Source organism: Scyliorhinus torazame, chromosome 27 (genome assembly GCF_047496885.1).
Source record: "Scyliorhinus torazame isolate Kashiwa2021f chromosome 27, sScyTor2.1, whole genome shotgun sequence".
Taxonomy (NCBI): domain Eukaryota; kingdom Metazoa; phylum Chordata; class Chondrichthyes; order Carcharhiniformes; family Scyliorhinidae; genus Scyliorhinus; species Scyliorhinus torazame.
This window is the reverse complement of record NC_092733.1, coordinates 17,488,337-17,514,778: the sequence shown is the minus strand read 5'-3', so window position 1 is coordinate 17,514,778 and position 26,442 is coordinate 17,488,337. Positions and strand designations below refer to the sequence as shown.

The 26,442-nt window shown below is 49.3% G+C and overlaps 1 protein-coding gene across 1 annotated transcript in view; it reads left to right on the top strand.

The window, feature by feature from the left end:
• Positions 1 to 26,442, top strand: part of LOC140403259 (uncharacterized) — a 66,997-nt gene that overhangs the window by 9,424 nt on the left and 31,131 nt on the right. The window contains exon 2 of the mRNA XM_072491036.1: positions 3,535 to 4,093. Within this exon, the coding sequence (XP_072347137.1) occupies positions 3,621 to 4,093 (473 nt within the window). The 5' untranslated portion in view covers positions 3,535 to 3,620. The remainder of the gene's footprint in view (positions 1 to 3,534; positions 4,094 to 26,442) is intronic.

Here is a 26,442-nt window from a genome sequence, read left to right as displayed (position 1 = left end):
GCGCCTCTGTTAGCGCAGCACTCCTGCAGTATTGCACTGAGCATACATTTGGAGTATTGTGAGCAGTTTTGGGCCCCATATCGAAAACTTGGAAAGGGTCCAGAGGATGTTCACAAGAATGATCCCTGGAATGAAGGACTTATCGTATGAGGAGCGGTTGGGGATTCTGGGTCTGTACTCGTTGGAGTTTAGAAGGATGAGAGGGGATCTTATTGAAACTTACAGGATACTGCGAGGCCTGGATAGAGTGGACGTGGAGAGGATGTTTCCACTTGTAGAAAAAACTAGAACCAGAGGACACCATCTCAGACTGAAGGGACGATCCTTTAAAACAGAGATGAGGAGGATTTTTTTCAGCCAGAGGGTGGCGAATCTGTGGAAGTCTTTGCCGCATGAGGCTGTGGAGCCAAATCACTGAGTGTCTTTAAGACAGAGATAGATCGGTTCTTGATTAATAAGGGGATCAGGGGTTATGGGGAGAAGGCAGGAGAATGGGGATGAGAAAAATATCAGCCATGATTGAATGGCGGAGCAGACTCGATGGGCCGAGTGGCCTAATTATGCTCCTATGTCTTATGAGACCTTTGCATTATTAGCCCAGAAACATTACCACTGTGGTATTATCCCCTAGAGTCAGAATGTTCTTCCCGCAAAGGTCTGTGATATCAGGGCTAACTGGAGCTATAAAGAGCGAGTTCGGTAGCTTTTTGTTCGTGAAGTTAGCAAGGATTAATGGAACAAAGCACGGTAGCACAGTGGTTAGCATAGTTGCTTCACAGCTCCAGGGACCCAGGTTCGATTCCCATCTTGGGTCACTGTTAGTGCGGAGTCTGCACGTTCTCCCCCTCTCTGCGTGGGTTTCCTCCGGGTGCTCCGGTTTCCTCCCACAGTCCAAAGACATGCAGGTTAGGTGGACTGGCCATGATAAATTGCCCCTTAGTGTCCAAAAAGATTAGGTGGGGTTACTGAGTCACGGGGATAGGGTGGAGGCATGGGCTTAAGTAGGGGCCTTTCCAAGGGTCGGTGCAGACTCGATGGGCCGAATGGTCTCCTTCTGCACTGTAAATTCTATGATTCTAAGGCAGTTAAATCAGGTCGTGGTCAGATCCGTATGGTCTAACAACGACACAGCAGATTTGTTCCTGCAGCAACATTTCCTTGTCCTGCCATCCAGCACCCCGTTGTGTGAAAATAAAAGAAGCATGGTCTTCAAATGGTTAAAGTTTACTCTTCTATGTTGGGTAATACAAGATAGCCAGGAGGGAACTGAAGAAAGGGATTAGGAGAGCTAAGAGAGGGCATCAACAATCTTTGGCAGGTAGGATCAAGGAAAACCCCAAGGCCTTTTACACATATGTGAGAAATATGAGAATGACTAGAGCGAGGGTAGGTCCGATCAAGGACAGTAGCGGGAGATTGTGTATTGAGTCTGAAGAGATAGGAGAGGTCTTGAACGAGTACTTTTCTTCTGTATTTACAAATGAGAGGGGCGATATTGTTGGAGAGGACAGTGTGAAACAGACTGGTAAGCTCGAGGAAATACTTGTTAGGAAGGAAGATGTGTTGGGCATTTTGAAAAACTTGAGGATAGACAAGTCCCCCGGGCCTGACGGGATATATCCAAGGATTCTATGGGAAGCAAGAGATGAAATTGCAGAGCCGTTGGCAATGATCTTTTCGTCCTCACTGTCAACAGGGGTGGTACCAGGGGATTGGAGAGTGGCGAATGTCGTGCCCCTGTTCAAAAAAGGGACTAGGGATAACCCTAGGAATTACAGGCCAGTTAGTCTTACTTCGGTGGTAGGCAAAGTAATGGAAAGGGTACTGAAGGATAGGATTTCTGAGCATCTGGAAAGACACTGCTTGATTAGGGATAGTCAGCACGGATTTGTGAGGGGTAGGTCTTGCCTTACAAATCTTATTGAATTCTTTGAGGAGGTGACCAAGCATGTGGATGAAGGTAAAGCAGTGGATGTAGTGTACATGGATTTTAGTAAGGCATTTGATAAGGTTCCCCATGGTAGGCTTCTGCAGAAAGTAAGGAGGCATGGGATAGTGGGAAATTTGGCCAGTTGGATAACGAACTGGCTAACCGATAGAAGTCAGAGAGTGGTGGTGGATGGCAAATATTCAGCCTGGATCCCAGTTACCAGTGGCGTACCGCAGGGATCAGTTCTGGGTCCTCTGCTGTTTGTGATCTTCATTAATGACTTGGATGAGGGAGTTGAAGGGTGGGTCAGTAAATTTGCAGACGATACGAAGATTGGTGGAGTTGTGGATAGTAAGGAGGGCTGTTGTCGACTGCAAAGAGACATAGATAGGATGCAGAGCTGGGCTGAGAAGTGGCAGATGGAGTTTAACCCTGAAAAGTGTGAGGTTGTCCATTTTGGAAGGACAAATATGAATGCGGAATACAGGGTTTACGGTAGAGTTCTTGGCAATGTGGAGGAGCAGAGAGATCTTGGGGTCTATGTTCATACATCTTTGAAAGTTGCCACTCAAGTGGATAGAGCTGTGAAGAAGGCCTATGGTGTGCTCGCGTTCATTAACAGAGGGATTGAATTTAAGAGCCGTGAGGTGCAGCTGTACAAAACTTTGGTAAGGCCACATTTGGAGTACTGTGTACAGTTCTGGTCGCCTCATTTTAGGAAGGATGTGGAAGCTTTGGAAAAGGTGCAAAGAAGATTTACCAGGATGTTGCCTGGAATGGAGAGTAGGTCTTACGAGGAAAGGTTGAGGGTGCTAGGCCTTTTCTCATTAGAACGGAGAAGGATGAGGGGCGACTTGATAGAGGTTTATAAGTTGATCAGGGGAATAGATAGAGTAGACAGTCAGATACTTTTTCCCCGGGTGGAACAAACCATTACAAGGGGACATAAATTTAAGGTGAAAGGTGGAAGGTATAGGAGGGATATCAGAGGTAGGTTCTTTACCCAGAGAGTAGTGGGGGCATGGAATGCACTGCCTGTGGAAGTAGTTGAGTCGGAAACATTAGGGACCTTCAAGCAGCTTTTGGATAGGTACATGGATTACGGTAAAATGATATAGTGTAGATCTATTTGTTCTTAAGGGCAGCAGGTTAGCATTGTGGATAGCACAATTGCTTCACAGCTCCAGGGTCCCAGGTTCGATTCCGGCTTGGGTCACTGTCTGTGCGGAGTCTGCACGTCCTCCCCGTGTCTGCGTGGGTTTCCTCCGGGTGCTCCGGTTTCCTCCCACAGTCCAAAGATGTTCAGGGTAGGTGGATTGGCCATGATAAATTGCCCTTAGTGTCCAAAATTGCCCTTAGTGTTGGGTGGAGGTGTTGACCTTGTGTAGGGTGCTCTTTCCAAGAGCCGGTGCAGACTCAGGGGGCCGAATGGCCTCCTTCTGCACTGTAAATTCAATGATAATCTATGATTAATCTCGGACAAAAGTTCGGCACAACATCGTGGGCCGAAGGGCCTGTTCTGTGCTGTATTTTCTATGTTCTATGTTCTATGTAACCCTCTTTTTTACAGCCATTTCATATTTCTCTCTCTCTCTCCACCACAGCTAAACCAAAGTGGATTGCCAGAGTATTGGAAGGCTGGTGTGGTGTACTTCAGTTGAATGAGAGGAACACTGGCTAAAGGAGAAAGATGATGGAGAAAATCAGGTCCCATTCTTCCCCGAACACGGGAGACAATCACAGCCCTGTCAAGACTGAGCCGGGGCAAATTAGCGAGTCCCCGACTAACGAGGGAGACCGAGGTGAAGTCACAACCCAAGCTCCTGACTCGACCCCCAGGGATGCCACTCAGTCAAGCAAACAAGACACATCTGAATCGGTTTCCATAGAAACGCCTTCCAGCTCCTTGGAAAACCTGCCGTTGGAGATGCCGGTGATTAGCCTGGGACACAGCAAGCTCCGCGTGTCGGCTGTCAGCCACCAGATCAACGGAGGGGGCCGGATTGTCCACACCACTGAGCTGACCGCTTTGCACCCAATCCCGTCACTGATCCAGTGCCCCGACAGTAGGATGGTACAGCTCTCAAACCACCCCGTGACCTCCCTGCCAATTCCCGACCCTCTCCTCGCCGCCCAGTACCAACCTCACCCCCTCATCAACAGGTTAGTTTGTTTCTGAATCCTTCTATCTGTGGATGAACGATCGATCCGTTAACCCTTTCAGTGCTGTGCCCCTCTACTCCTCGGCCAGCCTGGGTGTGTTAAGTCTCCTGTGTGAAAGTACCCTGCCCTTGTTGACTGGTTAAATGGCAGAAGTTGGTCCTCGGTACCCATGCCAGTTCTCAGCCAGAGCATTTTAACAGCCCCCTAGTGGAGCGATAAAATGGTCTTTAAGTAACGCAAGTTACTCAGGATTCAAGGGCGGGCGGATGAGATCAAAGTTGCAGCAATTTCTCCAGTACTTCACCCCTTTGAGACATTATCCTTTCTTTGAAAACAAGATTCACTGTCCTTGGAAATGCAGCATTTATTCCCCTGTCCCAATAAAGAGGCAGAGGGTTATTAATAGTTTCATCATTAGCTCGTTCAAATGTATTAAAACCTGGCATTAAAACGTGGTCGCGCACAGGACTGGCCAGGGGCAGCGTGTTACCCATCAGGCTTTCAAGAACAGGGGTCCTCTTTCCCCTCTGGCCCAGCCCCTCAATGTCTGCTGATTTTTATTTTTCGCGGGTCAGCGGAAAGGCGGCGCCTGTCCCCCCTGAGGGAGCACATTGTAAGCTCCGGTCCGCACCCTCCCCGGCCACGCCCAGCCATTCGCAGAGCGTGTTTTGCGCTGAATGGCCATTAATTAGCCAGCCCGCGTGATGCGGTGTTAACAACGGGATTTCGGGGGGGTGCCAGCGAGTTTCTTATCCGCTCCCGCCCACCCTGACTGCGGGCCGCACCCCGAGTGTCTAACTCAGGCCCATTGTCCAGCCATGCCAACTTTCCAATTGAGGCACTAGATTACGATCGGGTTCTAGACTAATCCCTGGGGTGGCGGGCTTGCATCTACGAGGAGAGTTTGAGGCCTGTAATCTCTGAAGTCTCGGAGAGTGAGAGGTCACCCCACCTTAAAAAGTCTCACCGGGTGGGGGCCTGGAGGATGTTACCCTGGTGGTGGGACCTAGATACAGGGACACAGTCTCTGAATGAGGGGCAGGCCATTTATTGAGATGAGGAGGAATTTCTTCACTCAGAGAGTGGTGCGTCTTTGGAATTCTCTACCCCAGAGGAGCTGTGGAAGCTCAATCATTGAGGCCTAGAGAATTCTAGATACCGATGACACCAAGGGGTACGGGGATAGTGGCTTTGAGGTAGAAGATTAACTATGACCGAGTTGAGGGCGGAACAGGTTCAAAGGACCGAATGGTCAACTCTTGCTCCTCAGATTCGACAAGAACCTAAGAAATAGGAGTAGACATTTCAACCCCTTAAGCCTGCTCCGCCATGGAATAAGATTGTGACTGATCTAATTGTGGCCTCAACTCTGATTTTCCATCGCACCCCCCCCCACACACAACCCTGGACTTCCTTGTAGATCAAAACTCTGCCTCACCCAGTCTTGACCCAGCCCTCACCACTCACTGGTGGGGAGAGAATTTCAAACACTTCTTCTAAAGCCTTGACTCAAGATCCTTGTTCTGTGTTGTGGCCGTGGTACAGATGCACACAGAACATCTAGATCTTTCACTACTAAGATAGTTTATTAACAATATGAACACGTGGAAAGATAACTTACGAACTATAATACGAATAATTGAATTCAGTGAATTTTGCTGAGGCTACTTCTAGTGCTACTGTCCTCTAGTACGACTTACTACCAACTGTCGGTTCTCTGGAATCACATGGTGGATCTCTATCACCATCTGCTGGGCGGAGGTCATATCGATAACTATATACATTAAGAGGTAACTACATCCATTGCTGTGCACATGCATACCACCACAATCCTGAGGCCAGTTATATTTACCCAGACACCAACTTACTCATCACAAGGAGCAAAAAACAAGTGGAAACCTTGTGCAGGGTTGGGAGCAGGCCATTCAGCCCCCTTAAGCTTGTTCCACTATTCAGTTATATCACGGCAGAGGTGCACCTCAGCTCCACAAAGCTGGGTACAAAAATCTTTTTATCTCAGCTTTGAATTTCTCAACTGATCTCCCCCTCCGCCCCCCCCCCCCGCGCCCCCCCCCCCCCCCCCGCGCCCCCCCCCCCCCCCCCCCGCCCCCCCAGCCTCATCAACCCATGTGAAATGTTTCCTGATATCACCCCTGAATGACCCAGCTCTTATTTTAAGAGTTGCTCTCCTGCCCTGGACTCCCCCGCCCCAGGCAGCTAGACGAAATCCTCTATCCTTCTCTCTCTTGTCTCAGGAATTCAGTTATCCTATCAATTCCTTCAATTGTTTTGAACGCCTCGGTTAACATAGGGAATAGGAGCGGGAATAGGCCATTCGGCCCTTCGAGCCTGCTCCACCATTCAACATGGCTGATCTTCAATCGCATCGCCACGCTCCCGAACTTTCCCCATACCCCTTGACCCTTCACCGAGACACATGGGGACGGTCCAATTGGTCTCCCCCTGGCGCTCGCGGAATACCAGCCCCCCCCCCCCCTCCATAGAACATAGGATCAGGAGTAGGCCATTCCGTTAGATCACCCTCTAATCTATATTTATACAGGTCGACATCCTTCATCTGAAATCCTTGGGGCAATTGCATTTTGAATTTCAGACCATTTCGGTTTTCAGATACCCCATGTATGCCTGGGCCTGGGCCTGGGCCTGGGCCTGGGCCTACCTACATTACATTAACCAAAGCCCAGGCTAGCTATAGTTTAAAGTAAATGAAATGGTTCGAAAAGTAAGACGCATCACTGAATGATAAAGGTCAGGTGTGTTTGGCGACGTCCAAGTTGGCTCGGATCGTGCCAGGTCGGGTCACGGACCTCCTGCGCTAAAGGTCAATGAGGTTCAAAGAGTGCGGTTTTTGTACTTACGGCCGGAGGATACACGACCTGCACAAGCCCAGTCTCTGCAATGTGGGAGACCTTGTGGCACAGTGGGTAACGGCCCTATCTCTGGGACAGAAGCTCTGGGTTTGACTCCCACTTCAGGACATGATTGCCACAGAAGGTGTGTTCGGAACCAGGCCAAACATGTTGATTATCAGCCTGCCAATCCTTCCAATAGGCCTGATTGTCAACCAGACTGTGACTCCTCAGACAATGAAGCAGTCCATGCCCAAATGCTGCAAGACCTGGACAATATTTAGTCTTGGGCTGACAAGTGGCAAGTTACATTCGCGCCACACAAGTGCCAGGCAATGACCATCTCCTACAAGAGAGGATCTAACCATCGCCCCTTGCCATTCAATGGCATTACCATCTCTGAATTCCCCATAATCAACATCCTGGGGGTTACCATTGATCAGAAACTGAACTGGAACAAAGAACAAAGAAATGTACAGCACAGGAACAGGCCCTTCGGCCCTCCAAGCCCGATCTGACCATACTGCCCAGCTAAACTACAACCTTCTACACTTCCTGGGTCGCTATCCCTCTATTCCCATCCTATTCATGTATTTGTCAAGATGCCCCTTAAATGTCACTATCGTCCCTGCTTCCACCACCTCCTCCGGTAGCGAGTTCCAGGCACCCACTACCCTCTGTGTAAAAAAACTTGCCTCGTACATCAACTCTAAACCTTGCCCCTCTCACCTTAAACCTATGCCCCCTGGTAATTGACCCCTCTACCCTGAGGAAAAGCCTCTGACTATCCACTCTGTCTATGCCCCTCATAATTTTGTATACCTCTATCAGGTCGCCCCTCAACCTCCGTCGTTCCAGTGAGAACAAACCGAGTTTATTCAACCGCTCCTCATAGCTAATGCCCTCCATACCAGGCAACATTCTGGTAAATCTCTTCTGCACCCTCCCTAAAGCCTCCACATCCTTCTGGTAGTGTGGCGACCAGAATTAAACACTATACTCCAAGTGTGGCCTAACTAAGGTTCTATACAGCTGCAACATGACTTGCCAATTCTTATACTCAATGCCCCGGTCAATGAAGGCAAGCATGCCGTATGCCTTCTTGACTACCTTCTCCACCTGTGTTGCCCCTTTCAGTGACCTGTGGACCTGTACTCCTAGATCTCTCTGACTTTCAATATTCTTGAGGGTTCTACCATTCACTGTATATTCCCTACCTGCATTAGACCTTCCAAAATGCATTACCTCACATTTGTCCTGATTAAACTCCATCTACCATCTCTCCACCCAAGTCTCCAAACAATCTAAATCCTGCTGTATCCTCTGACAGTCCTCATCGCTATCCGCAATTCCACCAACCTTCGTGTCGTCTGCAAACTTACTAATCAGACCAGTTACATTTTCCTCCAAATCATTTATATATACTACAAACAGCAAAGGTCCCAGCACTGATCCCTGCGGAACACCACTGGTCACAGCCCTCCAATTAGAAAAGCATCCTTCCATTGCTACTCTCTGCCTTCTATGACCTAGCCAGTTCTGTATCCATCTTGCCAGCTCACCCCTGATCTCGTGTGACTTCACCTTTTGTACTAGTCTACCATGAGGGACCTTGTCAAAGGCCTTACTGAAGTCCATATAGACAACATCCACTGCCCTACCTGCATCAGTCATCTTAGTGACCTCCTCGAAAAACTCTATCAAGTTAGTGAGACACGACCTCCCCTTCACAAGACCATGCTGCCTCTCACTAATACGTCCATTTGCTTCCAAATGGGAGTAGATCCTGTCTCGAAGAATTCTCTCCAGTAATTTCCCTACCACTGAAGTAAGGCTCACCGGCCTGTAGTTCCCTGGATTATCCTTGCTACCCTTCTTAAACAGAGGAACAACATTGGCTATTCTCCAGTCCTCCGGGACATCACCTGAAGACAGTGAGGATCCAAAGATTTCTGTCAAGGCCTCAGCAATTTCCTCTCCAGCCTCCCTCAGTATTCTGGGGTAGATCCCATCAGGCCCTGGGGACTTATCTACCTTAATATTTTTTAAGACGCCCAACACCTCGTCTTTTTGGATCTCAATGTGACCCAGGCTATCTACACACCCTTCTCCAGACTCAACATCTACCAATTCCTTCTCTTTGGTGAATACTGATGCAAAGTATTCATTTAGTACCTCGCCAATTTCCTCTGGCTCCACACATAGATCCCCTTGCCTATCCTTCAGTGGGCCAACCCTTTCACTGGCTACCCTCTTGTTTTTTATGTGCGTGTAAAAAGCCTTGGGATTTTCCTTAACCCTATTTGCCAATGACTTTTCGAGACCCCTTCTAGTCCTCCTGACTCCTTGCTTAAGTTCCTTCCTACTTTCCTTATATTCCACACAGGCTTCGTCTGTTCCCAGCCTTTTAGCCCTGACAAATGCCTCCTTTTTCTTTTTGACGAGGCCTACAATATCTCTCGTTATCCAAGGTTTCCGAAAATTATTTATCCTTCTTCCTCACAGGAACATGCCAGTCCTGAATTCCTTTCAACTGACACTTGAAAGCCTCCCACATGTCAGATGTTGATTTGCCCTCAAACATCCGCCCCCAATCTAGGTTCTTCAGTTCCCGCTTAATATTGTTATAATTAGCCTTCCCCCAATTTAGCACATTCATCCTAGGACCACTCTTATCCTTGTCCACCAGCACTTTAAAACTTACTGAATCATGGTCACTGTTCCCGAAATGCTCCCCTACTGAAACTTCTACCACCTGGCCGGGCTCATTCCCCAATACCAGGTCCAGTACCGCCCCTTCCCTAGTTGGACTGTCTGCATATTGTTTTAAGAAGCCCTCCTGGATGCTCCTTACAAACTCTGACCCGTCTAAGCCCGGCACTAAGTGAGTCCTAGTCAATATTTGGGAAGTTGAGGTCTCCCATCACCACAACCCTGTTGTTTTTACTCTTTTCCAAAATCTGTCTACCTATCTGCTCCTCTATCTCCCGCTGGCTGTTGGGAGGCTTGTAGTAAACCCCCAACATTGTGACTGCACCCTTCTTATTCCTGATCTCTACCTATATAGCCTCACTGCCCTCAGAGGTGTCCTCCCGTAGTACAGCTATGATATCCTCCCTAACCAGTAGCGCAACTCCGCCACCCCTTTTACATCCCCCTCTATCCCGCCTGAAACATCTAAATCCTGGAACGTTTAGCTGCCAATCCTGCCCTTCCCTCAACCAGGTCTCTGTAATGGCAACAACATCATAGTTCCAAGTACTAATCTAAGTTCTAAGTTCATCTGCCTTACCCGTAATACTTCTTGCATTAAAACATATGCACTTCAGGCCACCAGACCCGCTGTGTTCAGCAACTTCTCCCTGTCTGCTCTGCCTCAGAGCCACACTGTCCCTATTCCCTAGTTCTCCCTCAATGCTCTCACCTTCTGACCTATTGCTCCCGTGCCCACCCCCCTGTCATACTAGTTTAAACCCTCCAGTGTGACATTAGCAAACCTCGCGGCCAGGATATTTATGCCTCTCCACTTTAGATGCAACCCGTCCTTCTTATATAGGTCACACCTGCCCCGGTAGAGCTGGACCCAGCCATATTAATACTGTGGCTACCAGGGCAGGTCAAAGGCTAGGACTCCCATGGCGAGTAACTCACCTCCTGACTACCCCAAAGCCTGTTCACCATCTACAAGGCACAAGTCAGGAGTCTCCCGGAATACTCTACACTTACCTGGATGAGTGTAGCTCCAGTGACACTCAAGAAGCTCGACACCATCCAGGCCAAAGCAACCCCCTCGATTGCTACCTCTTCCACAAACATTCATTCCCTCCACCACCGACGCACAGTGGCAGCCGTGTGTACCATCAACAAGATGCGCTGGAGCCACTCACCAAGGTTCCTTAGACAGCACCTTCCAAACCCATGACCACTACCATCTAGGAGGACAAGGGCAGCAGATATCTGGGAACCCCACCACCTGGAGGTTCCCCTCCAACTCAATATGTCAGCTGTTCCTTCGATGTCGCTGGGCCAAAATCCTGGAACTCCCTCTCTAACAGCACTGTGGATGTACCTACACCTCAGGGACTGCAGGGGTTCCAGAAGGCAGCTCACCACCACCTTCTGAAGGGCTAGTAGGAGATGGGCAATAAATGTTGGCATAAGCAGCAATGCCCACATCCCGTAAATGATTTTTTTAAAAAGAAGGCAATGCGAAACCTTGCAGTGCTTTGCCAAGCAAACTCATGGGCCAATCGAATGGACATCCATGGTCATCAATACCCTCCTAAGGCGTGGTACCTGGCAGGACCAGCACGAGGGGGTAATGGGCAGAGTCTCTGCAATGGGCTCTCATAATTTAGCCCGTATATTATTCTGCATTTTATTAGTACGGATCAGCGGTGTATCTAGCCAGTGGGGGTCACCTGGGGAGCTTACACAAGCCATTCTGGTCACCGCACTACCAGAAGGACGTGGAGGCTTTGGAGAGAGGGCAGGAAAGGTTTACCAGGATGTTGCCTGGTATCGAGGGTATTAGCTATGAGGAGAGATTGAATAAACTGGGATTGTTCCCCCTAGAGAGACGGAGCCTGTGGGGCGACCTGATAGACGTTTAGGAAATTATTCGGGGTAGAGATAGGGTGAACAGTTGGAGGCTTTTTCCCAGGGCGGAAATGACAATTACAAGGGGCACAAGTTCAAGGTGAGGGGGGGGGGAAGGTTCAGTGGAGATGTGCGGGGAAGGTTTTTACACAGAGGGTGGTGGTGGCCCGGAATGCACTGCCAAGTGAGGTGGTTGAGGCAGATACGTTAGCGACCTCTAAGACTTATCTGGATAGACACATGAACAGACGGGGTATAGAAGGATACAGGCGTTTGGTCTAAATAGCCCATGTGATCAGCGCAGGCTTGGAGGGCCGAAGGGCCTGTTCCTGTGCTGTATTGTTCTTTGTTTATTGAAACTATTACGAACCGTAAGAACATGTGTGTGTGTTTGTGTGTGTATAATATGCAGCCAATGTAATGAGAAGGTCAGCTTGGAGTTTTGCGTCGAGCTGTTAAAATGATGGAATGTCAGTTCTCAAGAGGTGATGCAATCAGTGTAAATCATCGGGTATTCTGTCCCCCCCCCCCACTGCACTCCGCCCCCGTCCCCTCGGTAACCTGATTGCAATAGCAGACCTAGAAGTTTCCTTAATTACTGCAGATTATTTCCCAAGAAAGCTGGTGCAATGATGCCAGAATCATTGATCCTTAGAGTGAACATATTGCCAGTGTGGAGCCAGTTGGTATTAAAACTAACTTACACCATTGGCAGAACCCCAGCAGTACATAGACACAACAGTTTATATCAGAGCGACTGATAAAAAATGGTCGACGACTCTTATAAAACGCTTTTACGTTCAACGCCCTCATTCTTTTTCTTCTCTTGGAGAAACCCGAAGCGTAGTTGAAAATCTCTTTGTTTACTTCCTCTTTGCTGCTTAGAGGAGATTAACTGGTGCCTACGGCAACGCTAAAGGAAAAGGAAACTAATCTCGCGCGATGCCATTATTTGAAGGTGTTTGTCGCACCTTCCTGGCCCAAATAGATCTTAAGGTTTACGGTGTGGAAGATAGTCAAGATTGTAATCGAGGAAGAGCGATGTGGGATACGAGTAGACCATTCAGCCCCTCAAACCTGCTTCGTCAACAATCATTTAATGGCGAATCGAGGACAATTCGGCATTGTTCAGCAGCCGACACTCTGCTGGAGTTCTGGGAAAACTAGAGGTTGCCCGAGGAAGGGAAAACTGAGGGGGAAAAGGAACTGGAGTTCTTTTCAAATCGGAGCGCGATCGGTGCATCTTGGGTCCTTTGATCAAGAGGGCGTTCAGTGAAGGAAAGCGTAAGGCAGTTTGCTTGGCGCTTCAATGGAATGAGGAAGTTCACAGGGTCATATCCTGCAGCCGGACCGACTGAAATAGAAAGAAGAAAGAGTTTCAAAAGAGAAAGAAAGGGGAATGAAGGGCCGATTATCGGACAAATGTGCTTTTTGTAATTGCGAGAGGGTGCTCCAGAGGAAGTGTGTTAGATTTGGGTTCAATTCTCCAGCACGCTTCAGCCTTCTGCAGGGTTAATGCAAAATAGGGCACCTTTCACAATCTCGGCATGTCCCAATGGGTTTGTCAGCTGCTCAAGCATTCTGCAAGAGCGGCCTCACTGTTGCAATGACAGAAACATGGCGCCTAATCCACGAACAGCAAGGTCCCACAATTAGTAATGTGGTGATTTTTAAAAATAAATTTATTTTCCAATTAAGGGGCAATTTAGCGTGACCAATGCACCCTGCACGTCTTTGGGTTGTGAGGCCCACGCAGACTCTGGGAGAACGTGCAAACTCCACACGGACGGTGACCCGGGGCCGGGATCGAACCCGGGTCCTCAGCGCCGTGAGGCGGCAAGTGCTAACCACTGTGCCACCATGCCACCACTACAATAATGTGGCAATGGCCTGAGTGATGTTAGTCGAGGGCTGTATATTGATCCGATCATTAAGAAAGCTCCCCTGCTACTCGTCAAATGACTGCTCTCTCGGTACCGTGTTGGGACGGCAACCTCAATTTTTGTGCTCAAGTTTCCCCGGAGTGGGAACTAAGCAGACAATCTTTGGATTCAGAGTTCAGAGTCAGAGTTCTACTGCTGACTCACAGCTGCGAGTGAACAGGCAAGTGGGGGGCGTCATTCAGCACAGGTGGCCACCAGGTTAATGCTCAGTGAAGGTCAGGGGTTATCACAGTCTGTCATAATGTAGAGGAGGGACTCATACCGGGTGGCACAGTGGGTTAGCACTGCTGCCTCGCAGTGCCCGGGATCCGGGTTCAATTCCGGGTGACTGTGTGGAGTTTGGACACTCTCCCCCGCGTCTGCGTGAGTTTCCTCCGGGTGCTCCGGTTTCCTCCCACAGCCTCAAAAGGCGCAGTTTAGGTGGATTGACCACTAAGGGGCTAAAACTGCCCCTTAGTGTCCAAAGATGTTTGGGTTAGGTTGCAGGGCTAGGGCGGGGGAGTGGGCCTACAAAGAACAAAGAACAAAGAAATGTACAGCACAGGAACAGGCCCTTCGGCCCTCCAAGCCCGTGCCGACCATGCTGCCCGACTAAACTACAATCTTCTACACTTCCTGGGTCCGTATCCTTCTATTCCCATCCTATTCATATTTTTGTCAAGATGCCCCTTAAATGTCCCTATCGTCCCTGCTTCCACTACCTCCTCCGGTAGTGAGTTCCAGGCACCCACTACCCTCTGCGTAAAAAACTTGCCTCGTACATCTACTCTAAACCTTGCCCCTCTCACCTTAAACCTATGCCCCCTAGTAATTGACCCCTCTACCCTGGGGAAAAGCCTCTGACTATCCACTCTGTCTATGCCCCTCATAATTTTGTATACCTCTATCAGGTCGCCCCTCAACCTCCTTCGTTCCAGTGAGAACAAACCGAGTTTATTCAATCGCTCCTCATAGCTAATGCCCTCCATACCAGTCAACATTCTGGTAAATCTCTTCTGCACCCTCTCTAAAGCCTCCACATCCTTCTGGTAGTGTGGCGACCAGAATTGAACACTATACTCCAAGTGTGGCCTAACTAAGGTTCTATACAGCTGCAACATGACTTGCCAATTCTTATACTCAATGCCCCGGCCAATGAAGGCAAGCATGCCGTATGCCTTCTTGACTACCTTCTCCACCTGTGTTGCCCCTTTCAATGACCTGTGGACCTGTACTCCTAGATCTCTTTGACTTTCAATACTCTTGAGGGTTCTACCATTCACTGTATATTCCCTACCTGCATTAGCCTAGGTATAGTGGTGCTCTTTCGGGGGTCGGTACAGGCCCGATGGGCCAAATGGCCTCCATCTGCACTGTAGGGATTTTATAGATTAGCAGTGAAGTTACAGGCGGTAGAACTCTGTAAGGGAATTTATTTTAAAATTAGTTCATGGGGTGTGGGTGTCTCTGGCAAGGACAGCATTTGTTGCCCATTCCGAATTGCCCTTTGAGGGCAATTAGGGGTCAACCAACGTTGCTGTGTGACCTGGAGCCACGTGTCGGCCAGACCGGGTAAGGATGGCAGATTTCCTTCCCTAAAGGGACATTAGTGAAGCAGATGGTTTTTTTTTTTTTACGACAATCGATGTTGGGTTCATGTTCACTCTTACCAAGGTTAGCTTTGCAATCAAACGTTTTTTTTTCTTGACTAATTGGTCAAGTTTGTGAATTAAGTCCACCAGCCGTGGCCATGGTGGGATTCGAATGGGTTTTGGGATTAGTAACCCGGTGCCGTGACCACTATTACCACTGCCTCCCCACCGTTGGAATGAGGCAGCGGGTAGTTTCCAAGGAGCTGTGAACCACAAAACGGTTTCCTTCACCAGATGAAGCTTAGTGTTCTGTCATAGATTCATAAATGGTCTCCTAAATGGTCATCATTCCTGCCAAGCGGAAAGGCTGGCGAATTGGAAGCTGGGTGGTGGAAAGCTGCCACCTGATCTCGGTGACCTGGGTTCAGATCCACCCTCGGACTGGCGGGGGTGGGTGAAAGCTGCTGCTCTCGGCTGAGTGAGCTTGGGAAATCTCAGTGTTGTTCACCCACTGCTGCCCATGGTGATGTCCCAAATGAGTCCCACAATGCAACACCAACTGGCACCAGAACAGCAAAGGGGACTTGGGGAAAGGATAAGCAGGAGTCGCAGCAGGCCAATCGGCCCATCGAGTCCATGCTAGATCCCCACAGAGCAATCCAGCCAATCCCATTCCCACACTGCTCCTCGTTTCCTTCAAGTGTCTACTTTGTCTACAGTTTGCTTTTGAGATGAGTTGTGCAGCGAGTTCCAGGCCAATAGAATCATAGAATCTCTACACAGTGCAGAAGCAGGCCATTCGGCCCGTCGAGTCTCTCCCGACCTGCCGAAGAGCACCCCATCCAGGCCGACTCCTCCCCCACATCCACATCCCTGCCCTGTCCCTGTAATCCCACATAACCTTTGGACACTAAGGGTCAATTTTATCATGGCCAATCCACCTAGCCTGCACACCTTTAGACTGCGGGAGGAAACCGGAGCACCCGGGGAGAACGCGCAAACTCCACACAGACGGTCACCAAGGCCGGAATCGAACCCGGGTTCCTGGTGCTGTGAGGCAGCAGTGCCAACCACTGTGCTACCGTGTCATCCCACAATTGTTCTTCATCACATTCCCTCCTGCGTCTCTTGCACCAAAACCTTAAATCCATGCCCCCCACCCCCTCTCCACCATTGGGAACAGCTTTTCCCTGTCTATTTTTTTCTAAGGTTGTCATCTTCTCGTCCACCTCCACCAGATCTCCCTTCAATGTCCCTTACTCATAGATTATCATAGATTATCATAGAATTTACAGTGCAGAAGGAGGCCATTCGGCCCATCGAGTCTGCACCGGCTCTCGGAAAGAGCACCCTACCCAAGGTCAACACCTCCACCCTATCCCCATAACCCAGTAACTCCACCCAACTCCAAGGAGACCAACCCTTTTCTAACATAACCTTGGAAATAAAAACTCCTCCTTCCATGGAACCGTTCTGTCAAATCTCCTCTCCGTCCTCTCACAGACCTTCATACCTTTCCTCAAGTGTGGTGGCCAGACCTACACATAAAACTCTGTTTTGGGCCTAACAAAGCCTGACACAGGTTCAACATAGCTTCCCTGTTTTTATACTCCTGTCTCTGTTTGTGAAGCCCCAGATCCCATATATTTTGCTGACCACTCTCTCACTCGGCCCCGCCACCTTCGAGGATTGATGTACGCGCACCCCAAAGGTTCCTCTCAGTCCCTGCATTTGTTTTAGAATTGCGGCAATAAGTCTGCATTACATCTCCCAGCAGGTCTGACGGAGCAGTGGGCAGTGTCCCTACCTCGAAACCAGTTGCAGTACAACCCCATTTGGCGAAACTATACATCAATTCTCCGGCCCTTGCAATTCACTTTTCCCGCCGCCAGCGAATGGCGCGCCACCGGAAAACACGCGGCGGGAGGTGGGGGGGGGGGGAGTGTGGAAAGGGTGGGGGGGAGAGAACCCCGCCCCTAATCTGTGAAGTGAGTTGATGAGTTGAGTGGCCTTTACCCGGACTGTGCTAGTTCTGTGATTAAACATTCTGCTGTCTCTGACAGCATACAGTCTCCCTTCAATGACAATGGAGAAAACTGCTCTGTCTCTCTGTCAGTCCGTGTGGGGGGATCCTGACTAATTCAGATTTTAGGGAAGTGTTTTTTTCTGCAAAGTTCGTAGCTGCTTTGAAGTGATGATATTCTGGATTAACTCAACTAAACACGAGCGGTTCAGCAGTAGCTGAGGAGCACATTAACTGTTTAACGTGATTCAGGTGGATCGCATTACTTGGGGTTTTACTTAAGCGCGGCGCGGGAGCACAGCGGTTAGCACTGTTGCTTCGCAGCGCCAGGGGCCTGGGTTCGATCCCCGGCTTGGGTCACTGTCTGTGCGGAGTCTGCACGTTCTCCCCGTGTCTGCGTGGGTTTCCTCTGGGCGCTCCGGTTTCCTCCCACAAGTCCCGAAAGACGTGCTTGTTAGGTGAATTGGACATTCTGAATTCTCCGTCTGTGTACACGAACAGGTGCCGGAGTGTGGCAACTAGGGGCTTTTCACAGCAACTTCATTGCAATGTTAATGTAAGCCTACTTGTGACACTAATAAAGATTATCAATTAGGCAAATAAGGGGGAGGAATTAAATACCATTGCCATTGCTAGAGAAATAATATTGGACAAGCCAATGGGGCTAAAGGTAGATAAGTCTCCTGGGCAGGATGACTTGGGTCCTAAAAGAAGTAGCGACAAGCATAATGGATGCATTGGTTATAATTCTCCCCAAATCCTCGGACTCTGGAGAAGTGCCAGAGGATTGGGAAAATGCCAATGTGACACCCCTATTCAATAAGGCAGGTAGGCAAAAGGGGTAACTGTAGGGCGATTAACCTAACATCTATTGTTGGAATCAATTATTAAGGAACTAACAGCATCACATTTGGAAAATCATAATCTAATCCAGCGGAGTCAACATTCTTTAAAGGGAAATCGTGCCTGACTCATTTATTAGAGTTTTTTGAGGAAGTCTCACCCGGAGTGGATAGAGGAGAACCAGTAGATGTGATGTATTTGGACCTCTAGAAGGCGTTCAACAAAATAAGAGCCCTTGATGTTGGAGGCAGTATATTAGCACGGATAGAGAATTGGCTAATGGGCAGGAAACAGCGAGTGGGGATAAGGGGTGCTTTTTCAGGCTGATGACCTGTAACCAGTGGGTTCCATAGGGATCAGCGCTGGGACCACAACTGTTTACGATATATCTTAATGACTTGGAGGAGGGAAGCGAATGTACTGCAGACAAATTTGCAGACAACACAAAAATAGGTGGAAAGGCCAGTTGCAAGAGGGATACAAGCAGTTTGCAAAGAGATATTGATAGGTTAAATAAGTGGGCAAGAAGTTGGCAAATGGAGTATAATGTGGGAAAATGTGAAGTTGTTCATTTTGGAAGGGAGAACAAAAGATCAGAAGTATTATTGAAATGGAGAGGACTGTAGAAAGCTGCAACAAATAGGGACTTGTGCACAAAACACAGACAACTAGCACACAGGGGCAGCAGGTCATCAGGAAAGTTAATGGAATGTTGACCTTTATTTCAAGGTGGTTGGAATATAAGAGTCGGGAAGTCTTGCTACAACTGTACAAGGCACTGGTGAGACCACATCTGGAGTACGGTGAGCGGTTCTACATAGGAACATAAGAACTAGGAGCAGGAGTAGGCCATCTGGCCCCTCGAGCCTGCTCCACCATTCAATGAGATCATGGCTGATCTTTTGTGGACTCAGCTCCACTTTCCGGCCCGAACACCATAACCCTTAATCCCTTTATTCTTGAAAAAACTATCTATCTTTATCTTAAAAACATTTAATGAAGGATCCTCAACTGCTTCACAGGGCAAAGAATTCCATAGATTCACAACCCTTTGGGTGAAGAAGTTCCTCCTAAACTCAATCCTAAATATACTTCCCCTTATATTGAGGCTATGCCTCCTAGTTCTGCTTTCACCCGACAGTGGAAACAACCTGCCCGCATCTATCCTATCTATTCCCTTCATAATCTTATATGTTTCTATAAGATCCCCCCTCATCCTTCTAAATTCCAACAGATACAGTCCCAGTCTGCTCAACCTCTCCTCGTAATCCAACCCCTTCAGCTCTGGGATTAATCTAGTGAATCTCCTCTTTTGGTCCCCTTATTTAAGGGAAGATATTGTTTCATTGGAGGTGGTTCAGAGAAGGTTCACTGGGACGATTCCCGGTATGGAGGGATTGTCGTATGAGCAGGTTGGGGCTCTACTTACTGGAATTTCGAAGAATGAGTGGTGATCATATTGAAACTTTTAGGATTCTTAAAGTGTTTGACCGGATAAACGAGAGGATGGGAGAGTCGAGGGTCAGAGGGCACAGTCTCAGAGTAAAGGGGGTGGGCAATTTAAGACCGAGATGAGGAGGAATTTCTTCTCTCAGAGGGTTGTGAGTCTTTGGAACTCTCTGCCTCAGAGAGCTGTGGAGAGCCAGAGTCCTTGTGTATGATTAAGGCTGATATAGACTCTTGATCAGTGAGGGAATCAAGGGTTACAGGGAAAGGGCAGGAAAGTAGGCGTGAGGAAGTCGGATCAGCCACGATCCCACTGAATGGCGGAGCAGGCTCGAGGGGCCGAATGGCCTACTCCTGTTCATATTTCTTACAATCTTATTGTCACATAAAGAGAGACACTTCAAGAAACTGGGATCTGGTTGTGTTAGGAGGTGTGTGCTTGCAATGTTCCAGTCTGTAAATAAATATAAGACTGTGAAAAGATTGGCTCCAGTATTATCCTTCACCGGGTGACTTCCTGGACTAAACCGAGGAGAAGGTTTTGGTGCTTATACATTTGCACAGATTTACATGGGGAATAGAAGGTAGAGAACATTCTGGCACTTTACTTGATTGACGTTGTGCCCGTGTTTTGCAGTTTGTACCCAAGATTGATCTTGAGATAGATTCTTCCGCTTCACTGTCAATGGAGATGGTGAATAGGAAGCACAGGGAGAAAGTGTGTGTGTGTGTGTGGGGGGGGGGGGTTATCCCAGGCCACACCTCCTTGCTGCTGTACTCACAGGAAAATGAAAAGGAACCGAAGATGGAGTAGCCCCGCCCACCTTGGGTCTACTCCGGCATTCAAAGGGACTATGGCTGATTGTACCTCAAGTCACATTTGCTCCACATTCCTTGATATCCTTGCTCCACAAAGATCACTGGAGCACCAACCGAGCGCTTGGGGGTTGATTTTCCAATCTCCTGCCATGGGTATTGTCACGGGCGGGGCAGATAATTTAACGGACCATGAAAAGGACCTTCTGACCCCATCCCCCAAAGCCTGTCCACCATCTACAAGGCACAAGTCAGGACTGTGATGGAATATTGTCCACTTGCCTGGATGAGCGCGGCTCCAACAACACTCAAGAAGCTCGACACCATCCAGGACAAATCAGCCCCGCTTGATTGCTCCCCTTCCACAAACATTCAAACCCTCCACTACCAATGCACAGTGACAGCCGTGTGCACCATCTACAAGATGCACTGAGGAACTCGCCAAGGTTCCTTAGGCAGCACCTTCCAAACCCACGACCGCTACCGCCTAGAAGGGCAAGGGCAGCAGATACCTGGGAACCCCACCACCTGGAGGTTCCCCTCCAAGTCACTCACTATCCCGGCTTGGAAGTATGTCAGCCGTCCTTTCCATGTCGCTGGGCCAAAATCCTGGAACTCCCTCCCTAACAGCACTGTGGATGTACCTACACCTCAGGGACTGCAGCGGTTCAAGAAGGCAGCTCACCGAAGTTCTTTGAAAGGCATCTAGGGATGGGCTGGTTTAACCAGTGACGCCCACATCCCGTAACTGAATTTGGCATTACCCTCTTGAATACCTCGATTGAACCTGCCTCCACCACACTCCCAGGTAGTGCATTCCAGACCCCAACCATTCGCGGTGTGAAAAAGCCTTTTCTCACATCACATTTGCTTCTTTTGCAAATCACTTTAAATCTGTGCCCCTCTCGTTTTCGAGCGGAATTGTTTCTCCCTGTCTACTCTATCCAGCCCCCTCACGATGTTGAACATCTCTATCAAATCTCCGCTTAGCCTTCTCCTCTCCAAGGAGAACAGTCCCAACCTCTCCAATCTAGCCTCATAATGCAAGTTTCTCATCCCCTGAACCATTCTTGTGAACCTCTTCTGCGTTCTCTCCAACGCGTGCTCATCTACCCTATAGTGTGGCATCCAGAAGTGTCCACAATATTCCAGCTGCGGTCTAACTGGTGTCTTGTCTAAGTTCATCATTATCTCCTTGCTCTTGTACCCTGCCCCATTACAGAGTCCAAGATATTATAGTTTTTATTAACTGCTCTCTCCACCCAATCCTGCTACCTTCCATGATTGATGCACATATTCTTTTTAAAAAAAAATTAATTTAGAGTATCCAATTCATTTTTTCCAATTAAGGGGCAGTTTAGCATGGCCCAATCCACCTACCCTGCACATGAAATGAAATGAAATGAATGAAAATCGCTTATTGTCACAAGCAGGCTTCAAATGAAGTTACTGGGAAAAGCCCCTAGTCGCCACATTCCGGCGCCTGTTCGGGGAGGCTGGTACGGGAATCGAACCGTGCTGCTGGCCTGCCTTAAAAGCCAGCGATTTAGCCCAGTGTGCTAAACCAGCCCCTGTCGTTGGGGTGTGGGGGCGAGACCCACGCAGACACGGGGAGAATGTGCCTACTCCAGAGCCCAGTGACCCAGAGCCGGGAGCGAACCTGGGACCTCGCCGCCGTGAGGCAGCAGGGCTAACCCACTGCGCCACCGTGCTGCCCTTGATGCACATATTCACCCAGGTCCCTCTGCTCCTCCACCCCTTGAAGAAATTTACCCCTTATTTTATGTCTTCTGTCCCATGTTCTTCCTATCAAGACGTATCACCTCACAGTTTTTCGCATTGAACTTCATCCTCCACACTTCTGCGCACTCCAACAACTTGTCTCTGTCCCTTTGAAGTTATACACTGTCCTCCGCACAGTTTAGAAAACTTCCCAATACAAAATGGTCATCCCCAGTCTCTTGCTCCAATGCCGGGATCATTGCCCAATCATCTCCAATTCTGACCAGGAACTGCAGGGACATTCCAAGCAACCCTGTATGGAGGTGAAGGAATGACGTGGATGACCGTTCCGAATTGAGGGCGAGTTAGAAGGTGTGGCCTGCTGATCTCAACCAGGGGTGGATCGAGAAGAAAGCTCCAGCAGCCCCCCAATCCCCCCTCCCCAACCCCCAGCTGACGGGGAGAGGGAAACAGGGTGCAACACTCCAGTCCCACTTTGGACTTGGTCCTTGACGAATGCAGGCCTCACTGCGAGTGTACAACCTGCCCAAGGCCGCAATGAGCCCTCTCTCGAAATCCTCTCTCAGGAATATTCGGAATTATGTCAGCATTTTGTCCAGCTCTCTGTAAAAGTTTGCAGCCAATGAGGGGATTTAATGAGAGGTGGTCAAGAAGACATCAGCCGGGGCATTGAGTAGAAGAGTTGGCAGGTCATGTTACAGTCGTATAAAACTTTAGTTAGGCCACATTTGGAATATTGCGCGCAGTTCTGGTCACAGCACTATCAGAAGGACGTAGATGCTTTGGAGAGAGCGCAAAGAAGGTTTACCAGGATGTTGCCTGGTCTGGAGGGTGTTAGCTAAGAGGACAGATTGAATAAACTTGGATTGTTTTCGTTGGAAGGACAGAGGCCTGATTGAGGTCTACAAAATTACGAGAGGTATAGACAGGGTGAATAGTCAGAGGCTTTTTCCCCAGGGTGGCAGACTCAATTACAAGGGGGCACAGGTTCAAGGTGAGGGGGGGAAAACTTTAGGGGAGATGTGCGGGGAAAGTTTTTCACGTAGAGGGTAGTGGGTGCCTGGAACGTGTTGCCAGTGGAGGTGGTGGAGGCAGGCACGATAGCAAAGTTTACGATGTATCTTGATGGACACATGAATGGGCGGGGCATGGAGGGATACGGATCGTCTGAGCAATAAGTAATAATAATAATAATCACTTATTGTCACAAGTAGGCTTCAATGAAGTTACTGTGAAAAGCCCCTAGGTAAGTAGGAGGTCTAAATAAGGAATCGGGATCGGGCCTGTTCCTGTGCTGTGATGTTCTTTGTTCCTGTTCTATGTATCAGGAAGCCTATTCTGTATCCTGATGTAATGGAGATGCACAGTCACCACGGCAACATAAATTATCAATTACTCAAGCATAATTTAATCATCCACTGCAAGTAATAGTCTTTCTTGGATTGACTGCCAGATCCCATCCACAGTGCGGTCAGCCCAGGTTAACGCAAATTATTTAAAAAACATCTTCTTCAGGAAATCGCTCAGGCAGCCCGGGCAGCCCGGCCTCCCTGCGGATTGTGGTGAACTGAGGTGATAAGAGGGCAGGAAAGGCTGGTCACCACTCGGGCTGTGGAAGGATCTCTAGTTTTTGAAAATACCTTCCAATGTTGCGCGCGGCCCGTAAACGTTCAGTGAAGCCTGCTGTGGAGTCGCTCAACTCGGAGGCCGAACGGTATTTGGTGGGCAAGCCTCAGTAGGCCCGAGCGATGGGCTGCCTCCCGTCCGCTGAGTAAGCAAGCTGCCCGACCGACAGCCAAGAGCTTGCGAGCAGCAGCCCCTGCTGTTTCCCCGCTCATCAGAAGATGGCAGAGGGGTGCCCATGGTGCCACGGTTATCCGAGGACATCTGTTCGGCACGGCATTGCAAGGTGCCAGTCTGGAATCGATGCACAGAAACGCATCTGCTGAGCTCAAACGCTCGTGTTTCTTTTCTTGTTTTTTAATTTTGTTTTTCAGCTGTCTGTTGGCGAGGACGACCGACAGCTGAGGGGGGGGGGGGGGGGGAGCGGGGGGTGGGGGGGGGGTGGGGGGGGGGGGTTACACACGTCAGTGATGGGGGAATGATATATGAGAAGACGGGAGCCAGGACGGCGCAGCCAGAAGGAAGAGAATTGAGATGGCCTGGAGAGAAATTACGGGGGAAACCGGCAGAAGTGTAAATTTAAAAAAGGAGAGAGAGAGAGAGAGAGACGGGGGAGAGAGAGAGAGAGAGATGGAGGAAAGAGAGACGGAGGAGTGAGAGAGAGAGAGAGACGGAGGAGAGTGAGAGACTGAGAGACAGACGGAGGAGTGAGTGAGAGAGACGGAGGAGACAGAGAGAGAGACGGAGGAGAGAGAGAGAGAGACGGAGGAGTGAGAGAGAGAGAGAAGGAGGAGAGTGAGAGAGAGACGGACGAATGTGAGAGAGAGAGAGACGGAGGAGTGTGAGAGAGACGGAGGAGAGAGAGAGAGATGGGGAGAGAGACAGAGAGACGGAGGAGTGAAAGAGAGACGGAGGAGAGTGAGAGAGAGACGGACGAATGTGAGAGAGAGAGAGACGGAGGAGTGCGAGACAGATGGAGGAGAGAGAGAGAGAGAGATGGGGAGAGAAACAGAGAGACGGAGGAGAGAGAGAAAGAGATGGGGGAGAGAGACAGAGAGACGGAGGAGTGACAGAGAGAGAAAGACGGAGGAGAGAGAGAGACGGGAGAGAGAGAGACGGAGGAGAGAGAGAGAGAGATGGGGAGAGAGACAGAGAGACGGAGGAGAGAGAGCGAGATGGGGGAGAGAGACAGAGTGACGGAGGAGTGACAGAGAGAGAGAGACGGAGGAGAGAGAGAGACGGAGGAGTGGGAGAGAGAGGTCAGAGAGCTTGTGAGTTCAACGAGGGAGAGGTGGAAAATGGTGGTGGGGGGGTGGTGGAGAGGAGGAGCATCAAGGGAACGAGAGAGGGAGGGAGGAAAAGATGAGAGAGGAGAAAAGAACGAGGGACCCAGACACAGCGTGGAAAGAAGGGGACAGAAGAAAGGGGGGGAAAAGATGAAGGGGACAGCAGGAAATGAAAGGGGGGAGTGTGAGAGAGAGAGACGGAGAAGAGTGAGAGAGAGTCAGAGGAGTGTGAGAGAGAGAGAGGAAAGGCACGAGATAGTTGGTCGAAAGATGGAAAGATAGAAAATAAAAAATTTAGCACAAGAGGGAAATGAAGAAGAGGGATATAAAATGGTGCAGTGATGGCAGGAATATTTAATCTCACAAAGTATCACTATTTTAAATTGAGTCGTAATGTAAATGCAGAAGGACTATACAAGTGCCATATTCTGGTGGGATAATCAATGTCACTTAGGTTTGAATTAAACGTGGCATCACGAGGAGCAGATAGATATTCTTTGACGTGATTAATTGTTTGAAACGCATGGCGTGGCATGGTCTATTATATTAACATCAGGGAGCAATGCAAATTGAATTTAGCGTCAGTCTAGGGTTCAGTGAGAAACCAGTGCAACATTTTCAGTAACAGGCTACGCATGCTGCTAAGTGGGAGGGTGCCTGTGCAGTCAGACCACCCTTGTTCTGTGGGGTTGCACCCCACCGCCCCTCGGAGCTGGAGTGCAGGTGCCTGTCCGCCTCGTTTTGGTGCCGAAATCGGAAGCGCCGGCAGTTTTCAAATTCTCATCTGACTGGAATAAAGCCCCAGTTGTCCCCAACTTTAGTCTTTGTGCAATTGATCGTGCATCAGTTTATTACAGTCAGATGCGTGGCCTCCTGCTGCAGCTGGCGAAATGGCAGGGCACTGGAGGTCATGCATATTTATACAGTTCTCCCTGGGCGGAGCCAGCCGGCAGGAGCTAGCGGCGAACCTGTAGCGCAGGTCCTACCTTCCATCTCCTATTACAGTGGATCACCGCATTATGTAAGTGAGTTGAGGCCAGGAGGTTGAGAGGGCAGTATGTTGAGACTGCATACTGATGGGGCTTGCACTGATTCCTGTAAGCTCCGCAGTTTTAAGGGCATCAGAAACAGGAGCTGGAGTGGTCCTTTGGACCCTCCGAGCCTCAGTTAGATGACGGCTCGTCCTCTGCCTGAAGGTCACCTGCTCCCACTGACCATTGATTCCTCCAGCATTCACTGATCTGTCGACCTCCGCTCTGAATATACCCAGTGACCGCTCACAGCTCCATCAGAGACAGAACTCCAAAGATTCACAACCCTCGGGACGAAGAATTCTCTTCTCCTCGCAGTCCCAAACGGCATGCCTGAGACTATGACCCCTTCATTCTAGATTCTCCAGCCAGGCAAAAGGGGCTGACCAGAAGGTCAAAGTCAATTCCGATTGAGAGAATATCAGGCTGATGACGAAGATTAGGCCTACAAGCCGAGATCCTGGTCACTGTGGGAGGAAGGATGAATGTAATACTCTCTGTGTTGTCGAATAAGTAGGAGTTGCCGTGATGGGGGGGCTGGCTGTGGAAAAGCAC